The sequence below is a fragment of the Somniosus microcephalus genome, unplaced genomic scaffold (assembly GCF_052327205.1).
Source record: "Somniosus microcephalus isolate GS21.2 unplaced genomic scaffold, FLI_Smic_1.0 scaffold1, whole genome shotgun sequence".
Lineage (NCBI taxonomy): Eukaryota > Metazoa > Chordata > Chondrichthyes > Squaliformes > Somniosidae > Somniosus > Somniosus microcephalus.
In genome coordinates this window covers 1225728-1246379 of record NW_028225188.1, presented here as the reverse complement: position 1 = coordinate 1246379, position 20652 = coordinate 1225728, and the positions used below count along the sequence as shown (strand labels likewise).

At 52.7% G+C, this 20652-nt stretch overlaps 1 protein-coding gene and 1 pseudogene across 1 annotated transcript in view; both read left to right on the top strand.

Moving 5' to 3' along the window:
- Positions 1-20652, top strand: part of LOC147084124 (uncharacterized) — a 364363-nt pseudogene that overhangs the window by 31940 nt on the left and 311771 nt on the right.
- The window catches only part of LOC147084125 (uncharacterized), a 227182-nt gene that overhangs the window by 87517 nt on the left and 119013 nt on the right, over positions 1-20652 (top strand). Inside the window, exon 4 of the mRNA XM_085979847.1 lies at positions 14693-14709. Coding sequence (XP_085835973.1) covers positions 14693-14709 — 17 coding nt within the window. The remainder of the gene's footprint in view (positions 1-14692; positions 14710-20652) is intronic.

The window sequence follows — 20652 nt, the reverse complement described above, 5'->3', positions numbered from 1 at the left end:
AAGGATCTAGCCAGGGTAAAATGGAACCAAAGACTGACAGGAAAAACTGTAATGGAACAATGGGTGATCTTTAAGGAGGAGATGTTCCAAGTACAGGCTGGGTACATTCCAACAAGAGGGAAGGGTAAGGGAACCAAAGCAAGGGCTCCTTGGATGACGAGGGAGATTGAGAAGATGAAACAAAAAATGATGAATGTCAGGTGAATTCTTCAAGGGAGAACCAGACCAAATACAATAAGTTGAGAGAGGAAGTGAAGATGAAAATAAGATTGGCAAAGAGCGAATGAGAGTAGAATGGCGGTTAACATAAAAGGGAACCCAAAAACCTTCTACCGGCATGTAAACAGTAAGTGTGTAGTAATAGGTGGGGTGAGGCCTATTAGGGACAAAGAAGGTGATATATGCTTAGAGGCGCAAGGCAAGGTTAGAATACTCAATGAGTACTTTGTATCGGTGTTTACTAAGGAGGTGGATGCTGACAAAATATCGGTAGAAGTGGAAAAGGTAGAAGCAATGGAAGGGGTGAAAATTGATACACAGGGTGTACTAGAAAGACTGGGTATGCTCAGAGTGGATAAGTCACCTGGTCCAGATGGCTTGCATCCCAGGTTGCTAAGGGAATTGGGGGAGGAGATAGCAGAAGGGCTTGCCATAATTTTTCAATCTTCCCTAGATGCGGAGGAGGTGCCTGTGGATTGGAAAGTGGCAAATGTGACACCATTGTACAAGAAAGGGTGTAAGGACAATCCTAGTAACTACAGGCCGGTCAGTTTAACATCAGTGGTGGGTAAACTTTTAGAAACAATAATCAAGCAAAAAATTAACGGGCACTTGGAGAGGTTTAAGCTAATTAAGGAGAGCCAACACGGATTTGTAAAAGGCAGATCGTGTTTGACTAATTTAATTGAATTTTTTGATTAAGTAACAGAGAGGATTGATGAAGGGATGTTGTCTACATGGATTTTCGGAAGGCGTTTGACAAAGTACCACATAGAAGGCTGGTTAACAAAATTGAGGCTCATGGAATAGGTGGGTCAGTGGCAGCTTGGAAAAGATATTGGCTTAAGGGCAGAAAACAGCGAGTTGTGGTAAATGGCTGTTTTTCAGACTGGAGGATGGTAGACAGTGGTGTTCCCCAAGGGTCAGTGCTGGGGCCACTGCTTTTTTTGATATATATATAAGTGACCTGGATATTGGAATACAGAGTAGAATTTCTAAATTTGCCGATGACACCAAACTTGGGGGTGTGGCAAACAGTGAGGATGATACCAATCGGCTGCAACAGGACATAGAAAGGCATAGAATGGGCAGACAAGTGGCAGATGGAATTTAATGCAGAGAAGTGTGAGGTGATGCATTTTGGAGAAGGGACAGCGAGAGGCAATATACACTTAATGGCACAGTGGGACCTGGGAGTTAAGATCCCTGAAGATGGAGGGACACATTGAGAGAGTGGTTAGCAAAGCATATGGGATCTTGGGCTTCATAAATAAAGGTATTGAGTACAAAAGTAGAGAAGTTATGCTGAACCTTTATAAAGCGCTGGTTAGGCCGCAACTGGAGTATTGCGTCCAGTTCTGGTCACCACACTTTAGGAAGGATGTGAAGGCCCTTGAGAGGGTGCAGAGGAGGTTTACCAGAATGGTTCCGGGGATGGGGGATCTTAGCTACAAGGACAGGTTGGAGAAGCTGGATTTGTTTTCATTAGAGCAAAGGAGGTTGAGGGGTGATTTGACAGAGGTGTACAAGATTATGACGGGTTTGGATAGGCTAGACGGGGAAAGGCTGTTCCCACTAGTTGATGGTACAAGGACTAGGGGACACAGATTTAAGGTTTTGGGCAACAGATACAAGGGGGGAGGTGAAGAAAAACTTTTTTACGCAGCGAGTGATGAGGACCTGGAACTCGCTGCCGACGGAAGTGGTGGAAGAGGAGACACTGAGGCCTAGAAATTGGGTATAGCCCCGCATGAGGCGTTAGAACTGGCGATGCGCAAAGTTTATAGCCAGACGAAACTTATCGCCGCCTGGCGCGATATTGGGTTGCATCGCCCCCAAAGGGGATTGAGGCACAAAATCAGCCGTTGCACGGTGCTCTTAAGGCGCAAAAGGTCAGGCGCTACTCAATATCGACGCGGACGGGCGCAGCGCAGGTGAACTCAATTACGGGAAAGCACGAGACCTCCAGGCGCCGGCCGGCTCTTAAAGGGGTGGGTCAGTCAGCCTGAGCTTCAACACCCAACGCCCTGTAGGCCTCAGATTCGGCGCTCGCCCTTGTCTGGCGGTACAAACTTGTTCATCATGGAGAAGGTTAGGCAGAGAGCAGAGCGCTTCAGCACTGAGGCTCTGGACCACTTGGTGGCTGCAGTTGAACACAGTCGAGAGGTCCTGTATCCGGATAATGGTAAGAGGCCGAATCAGAAGGCTTATCGACGATCTTGGAGGGAGGTTGCTGTGAGGGTCAACTCCAGCAGCATGGCGACCAGGACCCCTGTTCAGTGCAGGAAGAAATTCAACGACCTCACACGGATCGTTAGGGTGAGTGATGGTTTACCAAACTTGTGCTTCCCTCCATCTGCAGCTGACTTCGGGCACCCTGCTGCAATGATGCACCAATGGCCATCTGTCAGTATGCACCCATGGCCCTTTCTGGGCACACACATGGACAGATGTCTCAAGGCCTCATGTAAGGGCTCTTGCACCATGGGGGGCATGTGATGAGGTCTCAAGGCCTCATGTAAGGGCTCTTGCACCATGGAGGGCATGCGATGAGGTCTCAAGGCATCGTGTAACAGAACCTCCCCTTCTTTCCCCTGCAGTCCAAGCTGGCGATGATTCGAAAGGAGCAGCGTCGAACCGGTGGCGGACCTGCACAAGTGGCTCTCACGGATCTGGAGGAGAGAGTGCACCAGATACTTGGAGGACGTCTGTCTGGTCCAGTGACCATTGCATCTGCCGACCCCATTTCCGACAGCGAGGGTAAGACTCTCACCTTTTTCACCTGTTGCCTTCCACTTGGTCCCCCCGCCAGCATGCATCCTCAGTGTGCAGCCATGTCAGAGCCTTTCCGCAATCTGGCATGCCTTTCAGCAAAGCTGTCCTTTTGCTAAAGCCACTCTTTCACCTCCCACTTTCAGATGAAGGAACTCGGGCTCAACGCGCTGAAGCTGCCAGTGCCAGTGCCACCGGAGGCGAGGACCAGGAGGAATCCAGACCAGCCGTTGCAGAATCCGGGGAGCTGAGACATCTGCAGACTGGGGATAGTAGTCCCCTGGAGGGATGGGGGGGGCCTCTGAGGATGAACCAGTTGCCGGACCAAGCGGCATGCAGCAACGCACGGGGGTAGGCAAGTTCGGCCACCGTCTCCCCGCAGGGCAAGGCAGGTCGTCATGACTGCTGCACAGAGTGCAGATGAGGTCCGTCGCCTGGCTGAGATGAGCAAACAGGCCCGGGTCAGACACACGGAGCTGATGGCTGCAGTGGAGAAGATGCCTGAGTCAATAGATTCATTGGCTAGGAGTATGTTGGGCTTCGGGGAAACAATGGAGAGGACTCTGCAGGGCTTTGGGGCAACAATGGAGAGGACTCTCCAGGTGTTCGGGGAAACAATGGACAGGTCTATCCAGGGCTTCGGGGCCACAATGGACAGGACTATTCAGGGCTTCGGCCCAACAATGGAGAGGACTGTCCACGGCTTTGAGTCAGCAATGGAAAGGACTGTTCAGGGCTTCGGACAATCCCTGGAAAGGTCTGTGCAGGGCTTGTCCCAGGCAGTGGAGCGGTCGGCACCTGCCTTGTCCGAAGCCATGGGAAGAACGGTCCAGGCCTTCTCCGAAGCACTGGCACCTGGCACACAGGTCCTCACTGTTGCCACGCAATCACTTGCTGGGCTCCTCCACAGCCAGATTGATGCAACGCGATCTCTCACTGCAGCCACCCTCTCTGCATCAGATAGGATCACCCCGGGCCCTTCCACTCCCGTACAAGGCCAGGAATCAGTGGAGCATGCGATTGTGGCGGATGAGCCGAGCTGCTCCCCTCAGATAGCCAGTGTGTCGTCCGACCGTGGTGCAGGTGTCCTCTCTCGGCAGGAGACCATTGCACATGCCAGCGCTGGGACGTCTGCATTGCAGCTGCCACCACCTGCAGGCCACACTGCTTCCAGCCATGGTCACAGTAAGCATCCTGCGTCCGCACCCTCCAAGCCCAGAGGTCGGCCAGGCCATCCCTCAGGGGCTTCTGCGCTTCCAGACAGTCAGCAAGCGTCCCCCAGCCTTGAGCCCGCCACTGGGGTCCAATTACGTAGGAGCAGCGGGGAGGGAAGGGGCCGGGCGTGAAAGAGAAGTCGTTCTCCCTCAAGGGGCCAGTTGTAGAGGGAAGTGCTGAGACGTTTGTTTGTCCAAATTCAAGGACACCCTCACCTGCTGTTATATTTGCAGAAGGTTTGTTGAGTTTTGCGGCTTTGCCGAACAGTTCACAGTTATTTTGAAAGTTATGGTTTCTGCTCACATTACGTTGTTTAGCTGTAATGAAAGACTTTTGTGTCAATAAACAGAAGTTTCAATGTTGCATGGTGCATGTGACTACTTTCAGTGATGCTGGCATTCAGAGGCCCTCAAACATCCAAAGTGCGCATGAGTCAAGACTCTCATCATTCCGCCACAGGGGTGTCGACACGAGTCCAGAGGAGCCTCTGACGTATGGACCTTCCACTTTCAGCAGCCCTTCCATCTTCCTCCTCCTCCACCTGCTCTTCCTCCTCCTCTTCCTCCGCCTGCTTGTGCAGGGTCTGAGGGAAGGTAATGAATGGACACGTTCGCCTATAAAGGGCATCTGTCACTTGCCGGATGCAACAGCGGACTGCAGCCTGAGCGACAGTCGCATTGTCCCCAATGGCTGACTGAAAGGATCTGTTGGCATAAAAATGGAGGCCATCAGTCAGTGTAACCATCACGGACAGAGAGGTTCTGCAGCGTTCACGCGGCTGCAGATCCTGACCAAGCAGGTGGCACAGATCAGTAACAATGTCCCTCCAGATTCGGAGCCTTCGCAAACACTGCTCCTCCGGCATGTCAAGGCTCGTCACCTGCTGCCTAAAGACCCTCGCAGCATTCTGTCGGATTGGCCGACCTCCATTGCCCCTCCTCATTCTGGCCAATCCCGGCCTTCTCTCCCGCCGTCTCTCTGCCCCTTCACAGTGTTGGGCGATGAGACCGTCGCCCTCCAAACAAGCTCCCATTCCGATGCCAGTTGGTCAAAAGGCTTTTAGGTGTAGTGCTGCAAGTGCTTCGGACAGGGTTGAAGGTCCCAAGTACTGTAAAGCTAAATTCCCAGAACTCCGCTCCACATTAGCTCGCCAACTCTCTCTAGCAGCGATCGCAATGAGCAGGCCAAGTGGCAGAAGATTCTGCACGAGAGCTGTCCCCTTTAAATAGCGCCCCCCTACTCCGAGAAGGGCCTGTTAGCCCTCCCTCGAACTGTCACTAATAGCGCTGGGCGCTAAGGCTCCGGGCGCCACCCAATATGCGCTCAGGCGCTCCCAAAAGGTGTTGCACACTGAAATGACGTCATGAGCTGCTTGCGCTCGCGGGCGCGTGCAAACACTTAGCGCAGGTGCTAAATGTATAGTCAATATCTGAGTTGGCGCTATCCTCATAGCGTTCGCCCCAACATAGGGATTCGTCCCAATTCTAGGTCTCTTTAGGCGCTCAGCGCCGGCGTTACCAACCCAATTTCTAGGCCTCAATGTTTTCAAGGGGAGACTGGATAGGCACTTGAGGGAAATAAATTTGCAGGGCTACGGGGATAGAGCGGGGGAGTGGGACTGACTGGATTGTTCTACAGAGAGCTGGCACGGACTCGATGGGCCGAATGGCCTCCTTCTGTGCCATTATGACTCTATGAGTATGACTAGAACAGTGCAAACTCGCTGGTGTCTCAGCAGGTTGGAGAACTGAGTGAATCCCTTCCCACACACGGAGCAGGTGAACTGCCTCTCCCCAGTGTGAACTCGCTGGTGTATCAGCAGATTCCCAGAGCTTTTAAAGCTCTTCCCACAGTCAGAACATTTAAATAGTCTCTCATCAATGTGAACTCGCTGGTGTTCGAGCAGAGTCGAGGACTGTGTGAATCCCTTCCCACACACGGAACAGGTGAACGGTCTCTCCCCAGTGTGAACTCGCTGGTGTATCTTCAGCACCCCGGACCTTTTAAAGCTCTTCCCACAGACAGAACATGTAAATGGTCTCTCATCAGTGTGAACTCGCTGGTGTACCTTCAGTTCCGCAGAGCTTTTAAAGCTCTTCCCACAGTCAGAACATTTAAATGGTCTCTCATCAGTGTGAACTCGCTGGTGTAACTTCAGATCCTCAGAGCTTTTAAAGCTCTTCCCACAGACAGAACATGTAAATGGTCTCTCATCAGTATGAACTCGCTGGTGTACCTTCAGATCCCCAGAGGTTTTAAAGCTCTTCCCACAGTCAGAACATTTAAATGGTCTCTCATCAGTGTGAACTCGCTGGTGTCTCAGTAGGTGGGATAACTGAGTGAATCCCTTCCCACACACGGAGCAGGTGAATGGCCTCTTTCCTGCTCTCTCCAGCTGGTGTCCCTTCAGCTCCTGGGACCTTTTAAAGCTTTTCCCACAGTCGGAATGTTTCACCGGCCTCTCCCCAGTGTGAACTCACTGGTGTCTCAGCAGGTTGGAGAACTGAGTGAATCTCTTCCCACACACGGAGCAGGTGAACTGCCTCTCCCCAGTGTGAACTCACTGGTGTATCAGCAGATTCGCAGAGCTTTTAAAGCTCTTCCCACAGTCAGAACATTTAAATAGTCTCTCATGAATGTGAACTCGCTGGTGTTCGAGCAGAGTCGAGGACTGTGTGAATCCCTTCCCACACACGGAACAGGTGAATGGCCTCTCCCCAGTGTGACCTCGCTGGTGTATCTTCAGCACCCCGGACCTTTTAAAGCTCTTCCCACAGACAGAACACTTGGAAAGCAGTGACAGGATCAGACAAAGTCAACATGGATTTACAAAAGGTAAATCATGCTTGACTAATCTACTGGAATTTTTTGAGGATGTAACTGGTAAAATAGATAAGGGAGAACAAGTGGATATGGTGTATTTGGACTTTCAGAAGGCTTTCGATAAGGTCCCACACAAGAGATTAGCGTGCAAAATTAAGGCACATGGGATTGGGGGCAAGGTATTGACTTGGATAGAGAACTGGTTGGTGGACAGAAAGCAAAGAGTTGGAATAAACGGGTCATTTTCCGAGTGGCAGGCAGTGACTAGTGGGGTACCACAAGGATCGGTCCTAGGACCCCAGCTGTTCACAATATATATTAATGATCTGGATGAGGGAATTGGATGTAATATCTCCAAATTTGCAGACGACACAAAGCTGGGCAGGAGGGTAAGCTGCGAGGAGGATGTCGGGAAATTCCAGTACGATTTGGACAGGTTGGGTGATTGGGCAGAAACATGGCAAATGCACTATAATGTGGATAAATGTGAGGTTATCCACTTTGGTGGCAAAAACAGGAAGGCAGATTATTATTTGAATGGCAATAGATTGGGAGAAGGGGAAGTGCAAAGAGACCTGGGTGTCCTTGTGCACCAGTCGCTGAAGGTAAGCATGCAGGTGGTTAAGAAGGCAAATGGTATGTTGGCCTTCGTAGCAAGAGGGTTCGAGTACAGGAACAAGGATGTCTTGCTACAGTTGTACAGGGCCTTGGTGAGACCGCACCTTGAGTATTGTGTGCAGTTTTGGTCACCTTACCTGAGGAAGGACGTTCTTGCCATGGAGGGAGTGCAGCGAAGATTCACCAGGCTGATACCTGGGATGGCAGGAATGACGTATGAGGAGAGATTGTGTCGATTGGGCTTATACTCACTGGAGTTTAGAAGATTGAGAGGGGATCTCATCGAAACCTATAAAATTCTGTCAGGTCTGGACAGACTAGATGCAGGAAGGATGTTTCTGATGGCCGGGGAGTCCAGAACCAGGGGTCATAGTCAAAGGATAAGGGGTAAGCCATTTGGGACTGAAATGAGGAGGAATTTCTTCACCCAGAGAGTGGTGAACCTGTGGAATTCTCTGCCACAGCGGGCGGTGGAGGCCAGTTCATTAAATATATTCAAGAGTTGGATATATTTCTTGAGGCTAAAGGGATCAAGGGATATGGGGAAAAGGCAGGGACAGGGTGTGGTAAACCACGTTCACTATCGTATCACTGTTAGTAGTTAGCACTGTTCACCACTGTTCGTTATAACTGTATCACTGACCACTATTGTATCACGGTACGAGGTCGCCTCTTGCCACACTGCTATACCTGGGATGACCACTGCCGACTCCGCCTTGGCTCCACCCACCAGGCCAGGTATAAAGGTGAGCGACTGGCTGGTATTCCTCCTGCTTGGATCGGATCACCCACGAGAGTGGGCTCTGTTATTTAGTCAATAAAAACCTTTAGTCACCTTCGTAACTCTTCGCCTTTTATTGGAGGAATTGATAGGTATATCAATTTTATTGACTAAATTTAATGATGTCCGACAACGAGTCACAACCGGCGGAGGAGCCACCAGCGCAGCTCCCAGGAGCACAGCCACACCAGCCAGCTTGGCTGCGAGCCCTCAGACCGCCGTACCTGGACCTGAACCCACGAGCAGCAAACTCAGCCGCAGACTTTAAACACTGGCTGGTCTGCTTCGAATCATACCTGAGAGAATCCAGCGTCCCTCAGGCATCCAAACTAAGTGTCCTGCAGGCACAACTGAGCCCGAGAGTATACACTCTCATCGAGGACATGACTACCTACGAGACCGCCATCAACCTGCTGAAACAGAAGTACCGGACCCCGGTAAACTACATGTACGCTAGGCACCTCCTAAGATCACGGCCGCAACAGCCAGGAGAATCAGTAGCCGAATTCTCACAGGCGCTATATGCACTCGCCAGGAACTGTGAGTTTAAATCGGTGTCGGCAGCCGAAAATACTGAAGATAATATCCGCGACGCATTCCTGAAAGGCCTACGGTCCGAGTACTCACGGCAAAGACTGCTGGAAGCTAAAGACCTCAGCATGGAAAAAGCTGAAGCCCTCGCTATCTCCCTGGAAGTGGCCCACCAAGATCAGGAAGCATTCACCAGGTACTGCTCGCGACCCTGGGACTCGGGCCCGACCCCTACCACAGCACCCTTCCCAGCGCCGCCCCCGGGACCTACCTCTGCGTCGGCGTCCCGGACCCGACCGGCCCCGCCACCCCCGGCACCGGCCCCGACATCGGGCATCCGCGATCGGGCCGCCGGCTGTTTTTTTTGTGGCCAGGAGAAGCACCCGAGGTCGCGCTGCCCAGCCAAGAACTCCATATGTAAAACCTGCCTGAAGAAAGGCCACTTCTCCAAGGCCTGCAGGAGCGGATCCTCAGAGGCCAGCAGTGCCGCATGCGAACTATGGGGGCGGCCATCTTCGTTTAGGGCAACTGAGGCCAGCATCCCCACACATGAGTCATGGGGGCGGCCATCTTTGTTTAGGGCAACTGAGGCCAGCATCCCCACACATGAGTCATGGGGGCGGCCATCTTTGTTTAGGGCAACTGAGGCCAGCATCCCCACACATGAGTCATGGGGGCGGCCATCTTTGATTAAGGCAACCGACCCCAATAGTGCCTCATGGGGCCCTACCTCGTGGGAGACGCCATTTTACTCACCACGCCCGACCGCCTCGCCCGCAGATGACAACGACTCGCTCAGCTACACACTAGCTTCCGTCACCCTGGACCAAGCCCGCCCGCACCATCTGTCCAAGTCAATGATGGACATCAAAGTGAACGGCCACGCCACGACCTGCCTGTTCGACAGCGGAAGCACGGAGAGCTTCATCCACCCAGACACGGTGAGCCACTACTCCCTCTCTGTCCTACCAACGCGCAGCCGAATCTCGATGGCATCGAGGTCCCACGCCACGGACATCAGCGGCTACTGTGTCGTGACCCTGTCGGTTAAGGGCACGGAGTATAAAAACTTTAAACTCCTCGTCCTCCCCCATCTCTGCGCTGCCGTCCTACTAGGGCTGGACTTCCAATCCCACCTCCAAAGCGTAACCCTAGCATACGGTGGACCCCTCCCCCCACTCACAGTCAACAACCAGCAAACGTTAAACCGCCCACCGCGTAACACCTGCAGCCTCTCCACCCTCAAGGTCCCGCCACCCTCTCTGTTTGCTAACCTTACCCCTGACTGCAAACCCGTCGCTACCAAAAGCAGGCGGTATAGCGCCGGGGACAGAGCCTTCATTAGCTCTGAGGTGCGGCGCCTCCTGAAAGAGGGCATTATCGAGGGGAGCAGCAGCCCCTGGCGTGCCCAGGTCGTAGTCGTAAAGACCGGCGATAAAAACCGCCTGGTCATCGACTACAGCCAGACCATAAACAGATATACCCAGCTGGACGCATACCCCCTCCCCCGCATATCTGACATGGTCAATCAGATTGCACAGTATAAAGTATTCTCGACCATCGACCTGAAGTCGGCCTACCACCAACTCCCTATCCACCCTGAGGACCGCCAGTATACCGCCTTCGAGGCGAATGGGCGCCTATACCACTTCCTTAGGGTCCCCTTCGGTGTCACTAATGGGGTCTCGGTCTTCCAAAGGGAGATGGACCAGATGGTTGACCAGAACGAACTGCAGGCTACATTCCCCTACCTAGATAACGTCACTATCTGCGGCCGCGACCGGCAGGAACATGACGCGAATCTGGAGAAATTCCTCCGTACGGCCCAACGGCTGAACCTCACCTACAATAAGGAGAAATGCGTGTTTAACACCACGCGCCTTGCCATCCTCGGCTGCGTAGTGGAGAACGGAATCATCGGCCCCGACCCAGAAAGAATGCGCCCCCTCATGGAGCTACCCCTCCCCCACTGCCCTAAAGCACTTAGGAGAACCCTGGGGCTTTTCGCCTACTATGCCCAATGGGTACCCAATTACGCGGACAAAGCCAGACCCCTCCTGAAAGCCACTTCCTTCCCCCTCACGGAGGAGGCGTGCGCGGCCTTCTCCCTCATTAAGGGAGACATAGCCAAGGCCACGATGCACGCAGTGGACGAGTCCATCCCCTTTCAGGTGGAGAGCGACGCATCCGACTTCGCCTTAGCCGCCACCCTAAACCAGGAGGGGAGGCCAGTGGCCTTCTTCTCAAGGACCCTACAGGGCCCCGAGATCCGACATTCGTCGGTCGAGAAAGAGGCCCAGGCGATCGTGGAGGCAGTACGGCGCTGGAGGCACTACCTGGCAGGCAAACGATTTACCCTCCTCACCGACCAGCGTTCGGTGGCTTTCATGTTTAATAACAAGCTGAAGGGCAAAATCAAGAATGACAAGATTTTGAGATGGAGAATCGAGCTCTCCACCTACGATTATGAGATCTTGTACCGGCCAGGCAAGCTGAACGAATCCCCTGATGCCCTTTCACGAATGACATGCGCCAGCGCGCATATCGATAGGCTTCAGACCCTCCACGACCAGCTCTGCCACCCCGGAGTCACCAGACTCTACCATTTCATTAAGGCCCGCAACCTGACCTACTCCATCGAGGAGGTCAGGACCATGACCAGGAACTGCCAGACCTGTGCGGAGTGCAAACCGCACTTCTATAGGCCGGACCGAGCAAGCCTGATCAAGGCCACCCGCCCCTTCGAGCGCCTGAGCATCGACTTTAAGGGGCCCCTCCCGTCCTCTGACCGTAATGTGTACTTCCTCAACATCGTTGATGAGTACTCCCGTTTCCCCTTTGCCTTCCCCTGCCCCGACATGACCAGTAGCACGGTCATTAAGTGCCTGAATGCCCTCTTCGCCTTGTTCGGGTTCCCGAACTATATACACAGCGACCGGGGCTCCTCCTTCATGAGCGAGGAACTCCGGCAATTCCTCCTAGAGAGAGGTATTGCAGCAAGCAGGACCACCAGCTACAACCCCAGAGGTAACGGTCAGGTGGAAAGAGAGAACGCGACGGTATGGAAGGCCGTCCTCTTAGCCTTAAAGTCTAAGGGCCTCCCAACCTCCCGCTGGCAAGAAGTCCTCCCGACAGCGCTGCACTCCATCCGGTCATTACTTTGCACGGCCACTAACACCACCCCCCATGAACGAATGTTCGTTTTCCCCAGGAAGTCGACTACGGGAACCACTCTACCAACCTGGCTGACCGCCCCGGGGCCGGTCTGGCTGCGGAAACACGTGAGGACCCATAAAACGGACCCCCTGGTCGAGAGGGTGAACCTCCTGCACGCCAACCCCCAGTACGCCTACGTGGCGTACCCAGACGGGCGGGAGGACACTGTCTCCCTACGAGACCTCGCACCCTCAGCCGATCCGGAAACACCACCACCACCCCCCCCAACCTCAGTCCAGGTAGACGGCATGCCGGAACCCCACGAGCCCTCGCCGACCACGCAAACACCAGCATCAACACCGGATAAGGCACCAGCACCGGATAAGGCAACACCACCGCTGCGGCGATCGGAGAGGCTTACGAAGCCTCCGGACAGACTGACCTACCAGAATTGGTAGTACACTTCACCCCGCCGGACTTAATTCTAAACAAGGGGTGAATGTGGTAAACCACGTTCACTATCGTATCACTGTTAGTAGTTAGCACTGTTCACCACTGTTCGTTATAACTGTATCACTGACCACTATTGTATCACGGTACGAGGTCGCCTCTTGCCACACTGCTATACCTGGGATGACCACTGCCGACTCCGCCTTGGCTCCACCCACCAGGCCAGGTATAAAGGTGAGCGACTGGCTGGTATTCCTCCTGCTTGGATCGGATCACCCACGAGAGTGGGCTCTGTTATTTAGTCAATAAAAACCTTTAGTCACCTTCGTAACTCTTCGCCTTTTATTGGAGGAATTGATAGGTATATCACAGGGTACTGAATTCGGATGATCAGCCATGATCACATTGAATGGCGGAGCAGGCTCGAAGGGCCGAATGGCCTACTCCTGCTCCTATCTTCTATATTTCTATGTGAACGGTCTCTCCCCAGTGTGAACTCGCTGGTGTTCAAGCAGATTTGAGGACTGAGTGAATCCCTTCCCACACACGGAGCAGGTGAATGGCCTCTCCCCAGTGTGAACTCGTCGGTGTATCTTCAGCACCCCAGACCTTTTAAAGCTCTTCCCACAGACAGAACATGTAAATGGTCTCTCATCAGTGTGAACTCGCTGGTGTACCTTCAGTTCCGTGGAGCTTTTAAAGCTCTTCCCACAAACAAAACATGTAAATGGTCTCTCATCAGTATGAACTCGCTGGTGTACCTTCAGATCCCCAGAGGTTTTAAAGCTCTTCCCACAGTCAGAACATTTAAATAGTCTCTCATCAATGTGAACTCGCTGGTGTTCGAGCAGAGTCGAGGACTGTGTGAATCCCTTCCCACACACGGAACAGGTGAACGGTCTCTCCCCAGTGTGAACTCGCTGGTGTTCGAGCAGATTCGAGGACTGAGTGAATCCCTTCCCACACACGGAGCAGGTGAATGGCCTCTCCCCAGTGTGAACTCGCTGGTGTATCTTCAGCACCCCGGAGCTTTTAAAGCTCTTCCCACAGACAGAACATGTAAATGGCCTCTCATCAGTGTGAACTCGCTGATGTACCTTCAGATCCTCAGAGCTTTTAAAGCTCTTCCCACAGTCAGAACATTTGAATGGTCTCTCATCAGTGTGAACTCGCTGGTGTCTCAGTAGGTGGGATAACTGAGTGAATCCCTTCCCACACACGGAGCAGGTGAATGGCCTCTTTCCTGCTCTCTCCAGCTGGTGTCCCTTCAGCTCCTGGGACCTTTTAAAGCTTTTCCCACAGTCGGAATGTTTCACCGGCCTCTCCCCAGTGTGAACTCGCTGGTGTGCCAGCAGATTAGACGACCGAGTGAATCTCTTCCCACACACGAAGCAGGTGAACAGAATCTCTCCTGCTCTCTCCAGGTGGTGTCTGTTCAGATCCTGGGACCTTTTAAATCTCTTCCCACAGTCAGAACATTTAATGTGAACAAGCTGGTGTCTCAGGAGGGTGGCAGAATGAGAGAACCGCTTCAAAAACACGGAGCAGGTCAACGGTCTCTCATCGGTGTGGACAAGCTGGTGTCTCAGCAGCACGGAGGGTGCAATTAATCCCTGCCCACACACGGAGCGGGTTAAAGGTCTCTCCCTAGTGTGAACTTGCTGGTGTATCATTGGAGCAGATGGCTGAGTGAATCCCTTCCCAGACACGGGTTTCTCCCCGCTTCAGGTATTTGTAGATTTTGAAGCTCTTTCAGAACATTTAAAAGGTCTCTCATCAGTGTGAACTCACGGGTGTGCCAGCAGATTGGAGGAGCGACTGAATCAGGTCCTGATGAATCGAGCGACTCTGTCAGATCTTGATGTGATGTTTGGTTTGAGCTTCCTGTCTGTAAAAGCTCCACTTCTAAAACCCTGTAAAAGGAGTGTAGAAAGTGTAAGGGGGGAAGCATGAATTTTTTTTGGCTTATTTTGCCTCAAAGAACAAACAGGGTAGAGCCGGTCCCACTGGTGTCTAGCCGTGTCCACAATAACCAGTGGGCCAGAAGCAGCCCAATCCACATCACTGACTTGGCCCTGAAGTCAAATCAAGTCTAATCAAATGACATCCTTTGTGACTGTGACAAAGGTAAACTATCCCTCCTCGTCCTTCCTGACTTGTCTGCAGCCTTTGACACGGTTGACCACTCCATCCTTCTCCCAACGCCTCTCCACCATTGTCCAGCTGGGTGGGACTGCACTCGCCTGGTTCCATTCTTATCTATCTAATCGTAGCCACAGAATCACTTGCAATGGCTTCTCTTCCCAATCCCGCATCGTTACCTCTGGTGTCCCCCAAGGATCTATCCTTGGGCACCTCTTATTTCTCATCTAAATGCTGCCCCTTGGCGACATCATCTGAAAACACAGCGTCAGTTTCCACATGTATGCTGACGACACCCAGCTCTACCTCACCACCACTTCTCTCGACCCTCCCACGATCTCTAATCCGGTTCTGGGTGAGCAGAAATTTTCTCCAATTAAATATTGGGAAGACTAAAGCAATTGTTTTCAGTCCCTGCCACAAACTCTGTTCCCTAGCCACTGACTCCATCCCTCTCCCGAACATCTGTCTGAGGCTGAACCACACTGTTCACAACCTCGGTGTCATATCTGACCCTGAAATGAGCTTCCGAACACATATCCGCAGCATAACTAAGACCGCCTACTTCCACCTCGGTAACATGGCCCGTCTCCGCCCTTACCTCAGCTCATCCGCTGCTGAAACCCTCACCCGGGCCTTTGTTACCTCGAGACTTGACTATTCCAACACACTCCTGGCTGGCCTCCCACATTCTACCCTACGTAAACTGGAGGTGATCCAAAACTACGCGTGTCGTAACTCAACACCAAGTCCCATTCACCCATCACCCCTGTGCTCGCTGACCGACATTGGCTCCCGGTTAAGCAATGTTTCGATTTCAAAATTCACATCCTTGTTTTCAAATCCCTCCATGGCCTCGCCTCGCCCTATCTTAGTTTTTCCCTTCAGACTCCCAACCACCCGCGACAGAATCAGAAATAATGACACGGAAGGAGGCCATTCAGCCCATCTTGTCCGTGCCTGCCGATTAAGTGCTATCCACACAAATCCCACTTTCCAGCACTTGGTCCGTGGCCTTGTAGGTTACGGCACTTCAAGTGCACATCCAAGTACTTTTTAAATGTGATGAGAGTTTCTGCCTCTACCACCCTGTCAGGCAGTGAGTTCCAGACCCCCACCACCCACTGGGTGAAAACATTTCTCCTCAAATCCCCTCTAAACCTCTGACCAATTTCTTTAAATCTATTCCCCCTGGTTGTGGACCCCTCTGCCAAGGAAAATAGGTCCTTCCTATCTCGGCCCCTCAGAATTTTATACACCTCAATCAGCTCTCCCCTCAGCCTCCTCAGTTCCAAAGAAAACAACCTCCTCCCCCCCCCCCCCCCCAAGACATCTGCGCTCCTCCAATTCTGCCCTCTTGAGCATCCCTGTTTATAATCGCTGCACCATCAGTGGCCGTGTCTTCTGTTGCCTCGGCCCTAAGCTCTGGAATTCCCTCCCTGAACCTCTCCGCCTCTCTTTCATACAAAATAGGAGCAGGAGTCGGCCATTCGGCCCCTCGAGCCTGCTCCGCCATTCAATGAGATCATGGCTGATCAAAACCCACCTCTCTGACCAAGCTTTTGGCCATCTGCCCGAATTTCTCCTTTTGTGGCTCGGGGTCACATTTTGCAATGTCTTACAATACTCCTGTGCAGCGCCTTGGGATGATTTCCTACGTTAAAGGCGCTATAGAAATACAAGTTGTTGTTGTTCTCATTGTTGGAGGTGAGCTCTGAACAGGCCCCGCCCCCTCCCCCTACTCCGCATGCGCCGCTCCAAGGTGAGCGCGGGCTCTGAACAAGCCCCGCCCCCTCCCCCTACTCCGCATGCGCCGCTCCAAGGTGAGCGCGGGCTCTGAACAGGCCCCGCCCCTTCCCCCTACTCCACATGCGCCGCTCCAAGGTGAGCGCGGGCTCTGAACAGGCCCCGCCCCCTCGCCCTACTCCACATGCGCCGCTCCAAGGTGAGCGCGGGCTCTGAACAGGCCCCGCCCCCTACTCCGCATGCGCCGCTCCAAGGTGAGCGCGGGCTCTGAACAGGCCCCGCCCATCCCCCTACTCCGCATGCGCCGCACCAAGGTGAGTGCGGGCTCTGAACAGGCCCCGACCCCTCCCCCTACTCCGCATGCACCGCTCCAGGTGAGTGCGGGCTCTGAACAGGCCCTGCCCCCGCCCCCTACTCCGCATGCGCCGCACCAAGGTGAGCGCGGGTTCTGAACGGGCCCCGCCACCTCCCCCTACTCCGCATGCGCCGCTCCAAGGTGAGCGCGGGCTCTGAACAGGCGCCGACCCCTCCCCCAACTCCGCATGCATCGCTCCAGGTGAATGCGGGCTCTGATCAGGCCCCGCCCCCTCCCCCTACTCTGCATGCGCCGCTCCAAGGTGAGCACGTGCTCTGAACAGGCCCCGCCCCCTCCCCCTACTCCGCTTGTGCCGCTCCAAAGGTGAGCGCGGGCTCTGAACAGGCCCCGCCCCCTCCCCCTACTCCGCATGTGCCACCGGGGCCCGCTCCTGAGGATGAGCCGCTACCGTGCCTGCGCAGGGCCTCGCATTCTGGGTCGGCCCGGGCAACCGCGAGAGTCCGGATCACCAGCGGAAAGTGAGTTTTATCAGGGTTTTTTATATATAGCGGAGAGAAGCACGGGCGGACAGATAAATAAAAAGAAAATACAAACCGCACCATCCCAGTGCCCTCCCGGCGCGGATTGAGCGGCCACAGCCCATGTCTTCTGCAGGGAGCCAGACTGGGGCATGTGATCAACTCCACGGCGGTCACTGACGGCAGCACTGACCAATAGGGAGAGAGCGGGCGGAGCTTGGGGGACTGAGGTGGCGGTGGGTCCTCCAACCAATCAGGGTGTCCGAGGGGCGGGACTTCCGCCGCCTGCTTCTCCCGCTGCTGAGACAAGTGGAATACAGCAGAGGGCGCTCTTCTGAGTTTGGGGCTCAGGCCTGTTCGTGGAGAAGTGCAGAGGGAACTTTACTCTGCACTGGGCTTTACTCCCTCAGCACTGCACTGGAGGGGCAGCACAGAGTTTTAGACTCCAGTCTCTGGAGTGGGACTTCAACCCACAACCTTCTGACTCAGAGGGGAGAGTGCTGCCGCCTGAGCCATGGCTGACACTCTGTATCTAACCCGTGCTGGACCTGCCCTGGGAGTGTTTGATGGGACAGTGTAGATGGAGCTTTACTCTGTATCTAACCCGTGCTGTACCTGCCCTGGGAGTGTTTGATGGGACAGTGTAGAGGGAGCTTTACTCTGTATCAAACCCGTGCTGTACCTGCCCTGGGAGTGTTTGATGGGACAATGTAGAGGGAGTTTTACTCTGTATCTAACCCGTGCTGTACCTGCCCTGGGAGTATTTGATGGGACAGTGTAGAGGGAGCTTTACTCTGTATCTAACCCGTGCTGTACCTGCCCTGGGAGTATTTGATGGGACAGTGTAGAGGGAGCTTTACTCTGTATCTAACCCGTGCTGTACCTGCCCTGGGAGTGTTTGATGGGACAGTGTAGAGGGAGCTTTACTCTGCATCTAACCCGTGCTGTACCTGCCCTGGGAGTGTTTGATGGGACAGTGTAGAGGGAGCTTTACTCTGTATCTAACCCATGCTGTACCTGCCCTGGGAGTGTTTGATGGGACAGTGTAGAGGGAGCTTTACTCTGCATCTAACCCGTGCTGTACCTGCCCTGGGAGTGTTTGATGGGACAGTGTAGATGGAGCTTTACTCTGTATCTAACCCGTGCTGTACCTGCCCTGGGAGTGTTTGATGGGACAGTGTAGAGGGAGCTTTACTCTGTATCTAACCCGTGCTGTACCTGCCCTGGGAGTATTTGATGGGACAGTGTAGAGGGAGCTTTACTCTGTATCTAACCTGTGCTGTACCTGCCCTGGGAGTGTTTGATGGGACAGTGTAGAGGGAGCTTTACTCTGTATCTAACCCGTGCTGTACCTGCCCTGGGAGTGTTTGATGGGACAATGTAGAGGGAGTTTTACTCTGTATCTAACCCGTGTTGTACCTGCCCTGGGAGTGTTTTATGGGACAGTGTAGAGGGAGCTTTACTCTGTATCTAACCCGTGCTGTACCTGCCCTGGGAGTGTTTGATGGGACAGTGTAGAGGGAGTTTTACTCTGTATCTAACCCATGCTGTACCTGCCCTGGGAGTGTTTGATGGGACAATGTAGAGGGAGTTTTACTCTGTATCTAACCTGTGCTGTACCTGCCCTGGGAGTGTTTGATGGGACAATGTAGAGGGAGCTTTACTCTGCATCTAACCCGTGCTGTACCTGCCCTGGGAGTGTTTGATGGGACAGTGTAGAGGGAGCTTTACTCTGTATCTAACCCGTGCTGTACCTGCCCGAAGAGTGTTTGATGGGACAGTGTACAGGAAGCTTTACTCTGTATCTAACCTGTGCTGTACCTGCCCTAAGAGTGTTTGGTGTTGACACTAGGTGCTGAGAATGTTAAAATGTTCTTTCCCCACAGTGACATCCAGCACCTTGAGCACAAAAATTCACTTCAAGAAAGGAACACAAACCCATCAGCTTCTCCCCTGGACACCGACATTGAGAGGACAGGGAATGTCTGTAACAAGTCATCAATTAGCTCTTGGCTTATCTTAGGAACAAGGACTCAATAGCTTATTTATTTATACAGAATATTAAAATCCAGTCCAGTTATTGGGGTTTTAACATCCATGAAATATAAGATGGTCACCAATAAATCCAGGAGGGAATTCAGGAGAAACTTGTTTACCCAGAGAGTGGTGAGAATGTGGAACTCGCCACCACAAAGTGTAGTTGAGGCTAAAAGTACAGATGCATTTAAGGGGAAGCCACATGAGTGTGTAAGGAATAGGAGGATATGTTGATCGGGTTAATTGAAGTAGGGTGGGTGTGGGGCATAAACACCAGCATGGACCAGTTCAGTTGAATGTCCTGATTCTGTGCTGTACATTCTATGGATCACCAAGAACAGTCAAAAGAAGGGAATCATCAGAAGAACAGTTATATAATTTTTTTGATATATAAAAATGACCTGGATATTGGAATGCAGAGTAGAATTTCTAAATTTGCCGATGACACCAAACTTGGGGGTGTGGCAAACAGTGAGGATGATACCAATCGACTGCAACAGGACATAGAAAGGCTAGCAGAATGGGCAGACAAGTGGCAGATGGAATTTAATACAGAGAAGTGTGAGGTGATGCATTTTGGCAGAAGTAACAGGGAGAGGCAATATACACTTAATGGCACAGTTTTAAAGAGTGTGCAGGGACAGAGGGACCTGGGAGTTAATGTGCATAGGTCCCTGAAGGTGGCGGGACATATTGAGAGAGTGGTTAACAAAGCATATGGGATCTTGGGCTTCATAAATAGAGACACTGAGTACAAAAGTAGAGAAACATAGAAACATAGAAGATAGGAGCAGGAGTAGGCCATTCGGCCCCTCGAGCCTGCTCCGCCATTCAATGCGATCATGGCTGATCATCCAAATTCAGTACCCAGTCCCTGCTTTCTCCCCATACCCCTTGATCCCTTTAGCCTTAAGAAATATATCCAACTCCTTCTTGAATATATTTAATGTATTGTCCTCTACTGCCTTCTGTGGTAGAGAAATCCACAGGTTCACCACTCTCTGGGTGAAGAAATTCCACCTCACTTCTGTCCTAAATGGCCTACCCCTTATCCTTAGACTGTGACCCCTGGTTCTGGACTCCCCCACCATCGGGAACATCTTTCCTGCATCTAGTCTGTCCAGTCCTCTCAGAATTTTATAAGTTTCAATGAGATCCCCTCTCATTACTCCTTCCATGGCAAGAACATCCTTCCTCAGATAAGGCGACCAAAACTGCACACAATACTCCAGATGTGGTCTCACCAAGGCCCTGTACACCTGCAGCAAGACATCCTTGTTCCTGTACTCAAACCCTCTCGCTACGAAGGCCAACATACTATTTGCCTT